The 11505-nt window shown below is 44.7% G+C and overlaps 1 protein-coding gene across 1 annotated transcript; it reads right to left on the bottom strand.

Moving 5' to 3' along the window:
- Positions 1-6: 6 nt before the first annotated feature.
- Positions 7-939, bottom strand: LOC123101985 (uncharacterized). The gene has a single exon (XM_044523237.1). It carries the CDS (start codon positions 816-818, stop codon positions 228-230), a length of 591 nt encoding a protein of 196 aa, XP_044379172.1. The 5' UTR covers positions 819-939; the 3' UTR covers positions 7-227.
- Between the last annotated feature and the right edge of the window lie 10566 nt (positions 940-11505).

Here is an 11505-nt window from a genome sequence, read left to right as displayed (position 1 = left end):
GCACAATACAGAAGAGTTATTATATATTACAAAAACAAACTGGAAATTGACGCCAGTTCAGGCAGGCAGCCAGGCATTGGACCAACAGCTAGCGGGCCATGCAGGCAGGCATGATTATTACATGCATAAAGGCAACATGAGCTTCTTACTCCCCTCCCAATTCCATTGGACCATTATTCATACGCATGCGATATCAATGTAAGAGCAAATCACACCGGCTGTCCTCTTCAGTTAGAGTTAGGTGATGTTGTTTTGTTGTCAAGCTGCTGCTTCCTAAAATACGCCCTCCTCATCAACAGGTCATCAGTGACACGAAGAGCGCCAAACACCCCACCGATTTGGCTCTTTGTGTTGCATTCCTCGCCCGAGAAGTTGTCCGAGCAACAATCTCCGTGACATTTTTTCTTTGTGTCAAATTGCTCAAAGAAGCCCGCGTCGTTGGCGGTTTCGAGCGTCGCCGGGAGCGTCTTGATGTGCTTGGATAGTATGGCGAGGTCGTCGAGGCAGTCGGTGACGCACTTGGAGGGTTTCTTGATGGCCTTGGCGAATGCGGCCGCCTCCGCCGCCTTCTTGGCGACGACTTGGACTGACATTGCGATCACGTCCTTCACTTGAGGCGTCCTGACATCCAGGTTGTTTAGTAGCAGATGGGTGCACTCAAATTTGTACGTAGCAGTCGCGCATGTGGCGTTGATGGCTTCAATGCTGGGCCCAGGCTCTTGGTCCGATCGAACAACTGCAGGGGCGACAGCGATGGCGACGGCGATGACGATGGCAAGCAGAGCCGAGGCGGTGTAAGGCAGCAGAGAAATGGCCATGGTAGTCGATGAATGGATGATCTTTCTCTCCCTCTCTATTGTTATATGATGGATATATTTGGTCAGGTGGGTGGGTGTGTGCGCACTTGCAGCGAGAGAGCAGATTAGCTAGCTGGTGTTCCCCTTCTTATATAGGCATACACATACACCAAATAGATAGATAGATAGATAGCACCGCATGCATGCTTCCTTGCTTTTGGACGCCTATTTTTAGTAGCTCGGCCAATTTCAGCGCAGGCAGTTGAGAAGGAGCTACCTAATTTAGTTGTGGCCACATAACAATCAAAATAATAGTTGTGGCCATGAATCCATCGACTTGTTCTCCCTACCTAATATAGAATTATAGATAGACGACAAGCTTGTTGGCTAAATTATCTTAATTGTTTTTTTCCTCCAACCCTTGCTATGTGGGCATTTCCTATTTGGCGGTTCAGGCGCCCGTTACAGTGCAATTTGCAAACGGGCGCCTACAGCAGTCCAAACTGGGCCGGCCCATTCTATTTTTTCCTTCTTGATTTTCTTGTTCTTCGAAGGTAAAAAAAGAGCGCAGGGTGGAGAATCGAACTCGCAACTCGGTTTATAATTTTTCTCTTTTTATTTCGTTCTTCAGCTCGGTTTATTCAATCAAGAGTGTACAGGTAGATAATTTTTCTCTTTTTATTTCGTTCTTCAGCTCGGTTTATTCTTTTTCCCTTTTTCTTATTTTTTTAATTTTATTTATTGCACGCTTTTTAAAATTTCTGAAGTTTTCCTTTAAATTTGTCAACTTTTTTGAAAATCAATGAACTTTTTTATAAATTGTTGAACTTTTCTTCAAATTCGATGAACTTTTTTGAATTTTGATGAACTTTTTCAAATTTGATGAATTTTTTTGAATTTTGTTGAACTTTTTCAAATTCGATGAACTTTTTATGAAATTCAATGAACTTTTTTAAAAAAAATCTATGAACTTTTTTCAAATTCTATGAACTTTCTTCAAATTCGATGAACTTTTTTCAAATTCATGAATTATTTTCAAATTTAATGAACTTTTTTCAAATCTGATGAACTTTTTCAATTTTTGTGAACTTATCCTTTCAGTTCATGAATTATATGGATGCCTTTTCAAATTGATGTATTCTTTATTCAAAAAAATTAAGCGGTGCCCTCCAGCATTGTTATTACGCATCTGCCTTTGTTGCTAATCATAGACAGGAAGTAACTCATATGGTTGGTGGTACCTGTACGCGAACTCGACGTTGTGAGTTCGAAACCTGCATATAGACAAAAAAATTGCGTTTTTTTTCCGAGCTTTCGCATTCGCCAGGATTCCCGTTTCATGGGCCGGCCCAGGGCGGGGCGCTGCAGGTGCCAGGAGCACGAACGGGCGCTGCAGGAGCTCTCTGCTATGTGTGCAAAACAAACTCCGGCCATATGTTTATGTTTAGAATACAGACAGAATACAGCTCCCTCCATCCGGGTTTCAAGGCCCAAGAGCCACCCAGCCGAGTCTCTTTTTTTACTAGAGTAACTAGAACATAAAGGCGCACGTTGTTGCGCCCGTTCGTCTTAAGGGAAGAACAAGTGACAGTGAAATTTAGATGATCTAAAACTAAATACTTGTTCGAATTCCTGGGTGCATTCAAAGGTTTAGGTGGCGGATTCCATAAAATCAATGTTTAATGGGGTTTCTGGACAAAATATCGATGCTCCATGTACGTCTATATATCATGACAATTATAGAATAATGAGATTCTAGCACTTTCACATAAAAACCAGTATCACGTAGCATAGAAAGAGAACAAATATTTTACGGTCGTTGTTTCAGGCTACTTGCTCAATATTGACAGTAAATGGTCCATTGGGTGGGTTGGCATGAAGCGCAAAATCCAATCCTCACTTCCATTCAAGAGTTTTGGAAGAAAGTGCACAAGGCAAGATTTAACCCTACTTACCTAAGTGAACACACGTGATTATTAACTAACACCACCTCGAAGTTGAATCATTGTGTTATGATTAATTTACCTAAACAGTGACATGATTTAATCAAAGTAGTAAAAGATAACATGGTAAGGGGCGAATGGTCTTTGCCCCGTATTTCCTATTTGATTAAAGACCCCAAGGTTGGTTTATTCACACATACATTTTCTACTGATATCTCTATAATTCCTATGGCCATCAAAAACAACATCCTATTTTCCAACCTTCTTCATAACTTCTAGCACTGATTGAGGTATACACTTATTAGGGGTGGGCTTGTTTCATGTCTACTCCTAATGAAGCAGTTGGTAGTCTCGCTTCCACGGTTAAATTTCGTCCCACCATAGCCGGGTTTTTTTCGTCCTCATTCCCACCTCCCACGTACCAGCAATCCACCCTGGTTCCAGCGCTGAACCAAAAAAAACGATGCCCATGCGAGGTTCCTACAGCGATCGATTCCCACCTCCCACATGGTCGATCGAGAACAAAACGCTTAGAAAAAAATCTACGAAAATAAACCTACGAAAAAAACCGGGTGGAATTGGTCGCACGTACGAGCGATTCCTCCTGACCTAGAATCAGTCGCACGCACGAGATGCTCGCCGCCGTTCTCCGTCCGTACGTCGACGCCGCTGACGTCCCCTTCGTCGCCGATACATCCCTTCACCGCCGCTCTCCCAGTTAAAAGACGATCCCCATCTGGAGTCCGACGGCGATCCCCGGATGCGGCGCTGTTCTTGTTGAGGATTCAGGACCCGCGTCCGGATCCGGCGCCTATCGCTTCCAGGCGCCGCCGCTGATCGCGTACAGGATCCGGCGCCGAAACTACACAAGGCGCCGCCACTGATCGCGTACACGATCCGGTGCCAAAACTACACCAGGATCGGCAGTCGTTGATTGCGGAATATAGGTAAACAACACATGATCCAGCTTATACAGTACAAAAATTTAACACAAATGGTCGTTACTTTTTATAGAGTCTAGCCTCAATAGCCCACATTTGAAATTACTCCTTGCATCTTTCTGAGCACAGTTGGTAGTAACCAGCTGTTATGAAATGATCCTGTTGATAATGAATAAGCTGTCCAAAGTGAAGTGGTGCTGAATAGCAAATAGGAGAATAGGGCTGAACCATCGACTTGCCTGTAGGTTACTCTATACATGAACGTGCTAGGCAGGATAGTCTAGGATCATGAAAGAAAACATTGTAAGCCATAGTTGAGTGTAGACATAATTAAGATGAGATTGGCAAATTGAAACATATTCGTTTGGAAAGAGCATTTGGTAACTGAAGTTGCCTTATCATACATAAATGACATGCCCTTCTCCTTTTCCCACGCTTTAACTTTAGTAGTCAAAATCTCCAGCAGGGCTACATGGTAAAACAATATTGAAGTTCAGAAAACAGGTGGGAATGAGTGTCAGGTGTATCTGACTAACAGGTGCATCAAATGACCCGTAAGCATGTTTCCAGAAGATTTCACATTGTTGAATATTTTAAATAAAGATTCAGTTATGTCCAATGATAGTACTCATCTAGAACAAATTAAGCAGCGGGTAAAATTCAACATACTCACAGCTATTGTCCAAGCAATCCAAAATGATAATCACGTGAAGGCTCAACCAAACAATAGAAATTTCCAGTAGAAACACACACAAAAGTATGGAGGCATACATGGAATTTTGCTGACCAATACCCTTGCCTTCTCCGCACGCTTGAGATTTATGTGAGCTCCTCGACCAGCATTATAGCGATTTTGATCCTGAAATTGAAACCATATAAATGGTCTATGGCAGATGCAACAATATAATACTTTGACTATAAAGCATTTAAAGATAAGAAAAAAATCATTTTCCCCCTCATATTCACCGAGCCAACCCTCCTCTTTAGTTGCTGATGTCCATTTTCCCACCTTTTCTAGAATGTCCTTTCTGCTTAGAGCAAGATCTCTTGCTTCTGCAATTCAGTCATCCATATCTGTAAGCAGCTCTGAGAGATCTGCTCTACCTACAAATCAAAATTTATACATTGTCAAATTCAACATATAACAGTACTGTGCCTTTAGGAAACTAAGAGCAATATGGTAACAGTAAAATGTCTTCCTTTAGGAGACTACCATTGATATACTTAGTAAAACCAACTGAGTACTTCTAAAATTATCCTCATGTTTGAGTATTATCAGCCTTTACTTCTGCAATTAAATAATGCCATTTATTTTAGACAATTGACTTTTTTGTATGTCAATGATATTTTCCACATAATCAAGAAGTAGTTAGCTTGAGCACCCCACCCCCGCTGTTTCAGGGAGCTTTCATTCCATAGGATAGTATGGGGAATTCAAAAAGCCAGGCAAGTGAATGTAAACCAGAAGATGACTTAACTACAGGTATGATGCACGCTTTCATAAATTGCTACACATGCGATCCTTGCATTTCTACCAGTGACAAGCTCTATACGTAATGTGTTGCAGGCCTTACTAACGGGACAAATGTTGAAGAATACAATGCAAGGATCATAACGGTAGCTCGAAATGCAGACGATAATTATGCGACGCTTCCAGGTATAACCCTGTGTGAATCATGCTCCGATAATGCAGAGATTATATAGTCAGAAAAGGGAAAAGTGAGGAAATCAGGCTACATCATTTTCCTTTCCCAGCAACCACTCCCGTAAAAGTTGGATCGGATCGCACGAGGCGATCAGGAGGCGACGAGGCCCTTGCGCGCCGCCGGTGACGCCTCAGGTTCCCTCTCTCTCCGTCAGCCGCTTCGGCGGCGAGAGGGAGGGGGAACCTCGGGTCTGTTCGCTAGGTGGGTGTGTGGTAGGGTTAGGGTTGAGGGAGACGATGCCGAGGCCGTTGCGGTGGTGTCGCATCGGAATAAGTTTCTCCGGGCTCCGTTCGCGGTCAGGCGAGGCTTTTGCTTTCGTCTAGGAGCCAGCGGAGTTGGGGATCCCCGGGTCTTGTCGAGGTCGCGGGCGTTGGTGGCTGGAGGTCCATCGGCACTGGCCGTTTGGGTCCTCAGATGGGCGATGGATTCAGGGAGACGAAGACCCTTCTTCTTCCTTGTTGGTATGATTTGTTGTTGATGTTCTTCTCCTTCCTCTGTGCTGATGCTGGTGGGAGATCCTGCTTGGTCCGTGCGGATGGCCCGGCCGCGGTGCTGGACCGGTCGGATGACTCGAGTTCTCTTCTCTCCGGAAGGGACACTTTTTGCGGTACTCAAAGCCAAAGATGGCGACGACTGTTGCAGGTGTGTTGGATTGATGTCCATGCCCTCTCAGCGCTGGTGTCAAGAAAGGAGGAAGCAGTGTGGCGGCAATTGTACCATGGTCGAAGATGATGACCTGCTTGCGAGTAGTTGCAGATCCTTCTGCTGCAGGGGTCTTCTCTCTAGATTCAGGGATGATGACACAGGGCTCCGGAGATCTTCTTTGTTTATGGTTGTCTTAGGGTACTCTAGGTGTTCATGGTCCTTTGTGTTTACGTTTCAGTGTGCTTGTAATGGTCAACTTCTTTGTACTGATTCGTGATATGAATGAAAAAATTCTCAAAAAAAAAGAAAAGGGAAAAGTGGCATTCAATCAATGATAAGTTATTTATTTAATGAATACAGTAATTTAATTCTTTAGTAAGTTCTGATTTCTGACATCTTTTCTAATTTATTAATAGGTGTGCAGTTGATAGAAAAGGAAACAGATCTGCGCCATACAGAAATATATATGGTATAACTGGAATAAGCCATGATCTCCTAACCAGCTGTCCTCCGCATGGCATACTATATATGTTAACCTACTCTGCCATCCCTCCTCCCCCTCCTTACTCTCCCTTCGCCCAGACCTGGAGGAGAATTTCCCGAGGAGTACGTTGTGTAAGCAAGGACCACATCAAGAAGGCGAGTTCCTCTAGGTATGACAATTTCTGCATCTTTCTCTTCTCTAAAAGTGTAATAGCTATTAGATTAGTATCATCTTTTGGTTTAGGTATACCATCAAATTCCAGATAAAGAACACCAATGGAGATAGTGCCAGCTTATAAAAATCTCATAGCCAATACAATTAATTGTAGATCTAACCAAGTAGTCCTATTAAGTGGGCTGCAACTAATGAAAAACAGTTCATTTAGATATTTTAGGCTAACAGTCTATTCTGGACATTGCAACTGCGGCACACCCCTAGCTTTTCAACTGATGAACAGGGCTCACTGCCTAATTTTGCATAGCCAAGCAAACTTCATAATCCAAAATAATGTTAAGATACAATGTGGTGCTAAAATTTAGTGAACAGTCAAAAGTTGAACATCAAGTTAAGCAAGCAGAACAATTTACCAGAGCAATCTGTCCATTTGAGGACCTCATGGTTTTATCCATGCCTGTCTTGTAAGTCCATCTTAGTGATTCCATCAAGGAGCTCTCAGCGAGAATATCTAGGCTTGGGAAAGATCTGTCATGAGGAACGTAAAACAGTTAAGGTATGTGCATAACTTCACGAGGCCCTTGCATGGATGTACACAACTACAGGTAATAGATGATAACCACCTGAAATGTCTTCCTTTTGAAATCTTTAAAATATACACAAGATGTTCTAAAAGAAAAAAAATAGTGTGAAGATTTACAATCAAAGACTGTTTTTATCTATAACAAACTCATATTCCCAAGAGATTCTTCATGGTGATGCACATGGGACATAGGGAACAACAAATATTGATGATGATAGTATTACCAGGTTGTACTTTATAGATTTATTAACTGTTGGCAATCTAAATTTTGACAAGCATGTGAAAAAATAAGTCAATGTAAACTTGCAGTAAGAGGATACAAATGTAAAGAGTGAATCCGTTCTCCACCATCATACTTCGACAATAAGTGTTGTATTAGATAATCCAATCCTCACTTCCATTCAAGAGTTTTGGAAGAAAGTGCACAAGGCAAGATTTAACCCTACTTACCTAAGCGAACACACCTGATTATTAACTAACACCATCTCGAAGTTGAATCATTGTGTTATGATTAATTTGCCTGAACAGTGACATGATTTAATCAAAGTAGTAAAAGATAACATGGTAACACTACTAGGGAAAAGCCTAGCAGCAGCGCGGGTTTTGGACCTCTCACTAGCGCGGGGACCGGCGCTACTAATAAGGCGCTACAGCTAACGTATAGCAGTAGCGCCTGTTGTCCCACGCTACTGCTATACATGCATAGCTGTAGCGCTCTTTAGAAAAGGGCGCTGCTGATATTATCTGCAGCGCTGTTTACTGGGAAGCGCTACTGGTAAGGCGGCGCTACTGCTAAATTTTCCCCCCTCGCTACTACTAGTTTTATTAGTTTCTATCCCTGCATATTTGTTTTGTATTTGTTTTTTATTTGAATAGGCTTTATACAATAATCTTTAGCATATCATACACATACAAATGTAATCATAGCATATACATACAATTAGTCTCATCAAATCATGTCATCATCATAATCATCATCCAACACAACAAAGTTGGTCTCTCGTCATCATCTCGAAAATAGCGATACAAGTCTCGATTACTTGCAAATACATCGTCATCCATCTAAACAATGATATACGCGAGAAGAGCTATCACTTTGAGTACATGAGTTTGTATCCCTCTCTCGCATTAGTGTGAACCTAAACTAACTACTGCATGTCGCTCGGGAACCAGAAACCGGTACACCTGGGCCTGACACTCCGGCCACTTGTCGTATATATACTCCTGGCGTAGCACTTATTCACCATCGATGATCTATGCACCTGCATCGTCACATGAGTCGATGATATGCAACATATATAGTTGAGCAACAGAAAGAGACAGACTTGGCAAAAATAGAAACAACATATCATAAGCATAAATAACAAAGTTCATCGTACCCCGAAATGCCCTAACTAGAGTGATTTTCGCTAGTCGAGGAGGAGGACGGTTTAATTACATCACAAATAAAGTTTCACCGTGCATAACTCAAAGTTTTGTCATACAGAAAGTATGGACTAAACGGACACATTGTCATATATCGACAATCACTCCAACATGTCGTTCCATCCATCCAAGTTAGGGAGATAGTCCCCGAGCCTAGTGAAAGGCTTCAGGTCGAGACGCTAAGCGGCTACCCGTGTTCGGACGTCTAACCGCGACATTTGTCCTTTTTCGTAGAACATCCCTGTTTTTCCGACGACCTCCTTCATGAAGATTTGGGCAAGTTCGCGCTGGATGTGATAGAACTCGGCTCGAAGTCGATGATCCTCGATATCTCCTATGTTCTTTACCCATTGCAGAATATGGGAATCACCGGATCTAGGTGACATGCGAAGGTTCTGGTGATCCCGTCTGTACTCCAGCATGTGGTGTAGGACATAGAATCCATCATTAAGAGAATCGTTCGGTTGCTGGATGCAGCAGAAGTCGGTCTTATGGCCGAAGGCGACCCTGCCGTCCCTTCTCTTCTTGTCCCTGACCTCTCCACCCCCTGCTTGGTAGTAAAACATAGCACTGTCGAGAACATCCTTGATGTGGGTGTAATCCTTTTTGTGAATGTTCTTCGAGGAGTCCAAGTAAAGAGCGTGGGAGAATCGGGGGTAGAGGATGATGAGGACGGCGCGCCCGCCGCTGCGCAAAATAAGTACACCTCAAATTAATTAGCCTCCACCGTGCAAATGAATGATTGAAATCGAAGGAAGGATAGCAGCGCGGATGACTTACACGGGATGATAAGGCATGAGAATCGCCTCCTTGTCCTTATTGGCGAGCATGAAACTGACGATGTAATCCCTTGCGTATTCACGGTGCTCTGCGCAGACTCCCAAGAAGCCCTCGTGCATGTAGTACGGGTCAGCGACACAGATATGAGATATCTGCTCAACCCCGATGATGTAGTTCATGTGCAAGGCATAAAGGCGGACAAACGTAAAATCCAGCTTCTTCACGTGAAACATGTCGAATATGTAATCGAATCGGAGGAAGAACTTATCCGCGGGGAAGCTATCGACGTACGACATTTGCCGCGGAATGTTAACCACGTAGAGTGGGTATCCTGGATCTTTCGAGGCGATGAGGCCTTTCTCTACCCGCAGCACATCGTCATGAAATCTCCTTAGATCGCCGAATCTGACCCGTAGCGCTTTTGCAAGTATGATTGGTTGACCGGGGATATGCCATTTATCCGCATCGAGGATATCTATATGGTCCTGAAGCCGAGGCTGCTGAGGCGGCTGGATCATAGAATCAGCTTTTTTGCCTTTCCTCGCTCTCTTCCTAGACTTCTTTACTACCGGAAGGTCGTCCATAATACGTTGAGATGGCAATTTAGGCACCGACTCATGACGCTCAAACCCTGAGGAGGCGCCAGTATAGACATACTATTCAGCGCCACCGTCGTCCTCATCCTCATCCATGGCGACGTCATCAGCGACTAATGGAGCCTCCTCCTTACCCCGTCTGCTATCACCCAACCCGACACCCGACGCTAATTGGGTAGGTGGGGTGTTGATGTTCATACCTTGCTGAGGTTGCGTGCTCGTGGGTGTGCTCCCGGCCGCCTCCATACGAAGCAGACTCTTCGGCCACAACAGGACCCACCTATTGCAACAATCACCAAGCCGCGGCGGTGTCTCATCGTCATCCCCCACTAGTATTGGAGGAGGCAAATTCTCGTGGCCCGGTTTGACACTGGCCACGGAAACCTCGAAGACGTTCGGGGGGATCGGCCTGCTGTGGAACAATGGTTCCTTCGGCTCCATTATCATCGCCTTCCCCACGTCCACCTTCTGGTCGCCGATGGTGTATAATATGGTGCACAGGGTTTCGTCGGCCTACAAAGAAAAGTCTGCGACGTGAGACATCCGAAAGGCAATGAAAACGGGAGATTATACATTTATATTGAAGGGGGCCGGTGTGACAGATACCGTGAGGGCGTCGAGCTCAGCCAAAGACGAAGCACCACCGAGCACATCCGATGCGGGAGCAGGTGCGGGAGCCGGTGTGGGAGCAGGTGCGGGTGCAACGCTGGTCGAGCTGCTCCCCAATAAGTCAGCAAGGGGAAAGTACTTTGCATTTTTTTCTGGATTTTGCCTTGTCCAAGTGAAAACGCCCGTCACCAAGGAAGTAGACAAATCTCCAAACACCTATTTTGCGGCAGCTACCGCTGTTGCGACTGTCTGAGATGATTTCTTCTCAACCGCAATCTCAACCTTCTTGTCGATGTTTTCTTCAGTTAACCTTCGTCTTTCCTTTCTCTCCTCCGTGGTCTCACGGTAGTACTTCTTCCACGTGGCGCCGTCTCCGACACCGTGCACGCGTCCGTACGACGGTCGAGTGTCCACCGGTTGTCGTTTCAATATGTTCAACGCCCGGTTGAATGGAGTGTCCCACTTGGGCCTCGCCAATGCCTCAGACGGCGAGTCGCTTTCGGCCGCAATCCGGTGTTGCTCTTTCTGCAAAAGGCACAAGGATCGTTTACAAATATGACTAACATGTGCAGTCGAATTGATCAGAAACTAAAATTACCAGCAGTCTTATGAACTCCATAATGACCGGTTTTGTCTCGTAAACCTTCTTCACTGGGTCCCAACGGTGTCGGGCCCTGAGGACGCCACGCTCCTGCACGACGGTGAAATCCGCCAAGGGGTCTGGGATGCCCAGACTCGCGGCTTACGCATCCTCCTTGGCACATTTGGACCTCTTTCCGCCGTAACCACGGCTTCCGAGGTGGTGGCTCCCAATGTTCCTCT

This window comes from Triticum aestivum, chromosome 1B, assembly GCF_018294505.1.
Source record: "Triticum aestivum cultivar Chinese Spring chromosome 1B, IWGSC CS RefSeq v2.1, whole genome shotgun sequence".
Taxonomy (NCBI): domain Eukaryota; kingdom Viridiplantae; phylum Streptophyta; class Magnoliopsida; order Poales; family Poaceae; genus Triticum; species Triticum aestivum.
Note: the sequence above shows the minus strand (reverse complement) of the source record. Positions and strands in the feature narration are given on the sequence as shown.

Coding starts and splice junctions, on each gene's coding strand:
- LOC123101985 (XM_044523237.1), bottom strand. CDS start 818: ATGGCCATTTCTCTGCTGCCTTACACCGCCTCGGCTCTGCTTGCCATC.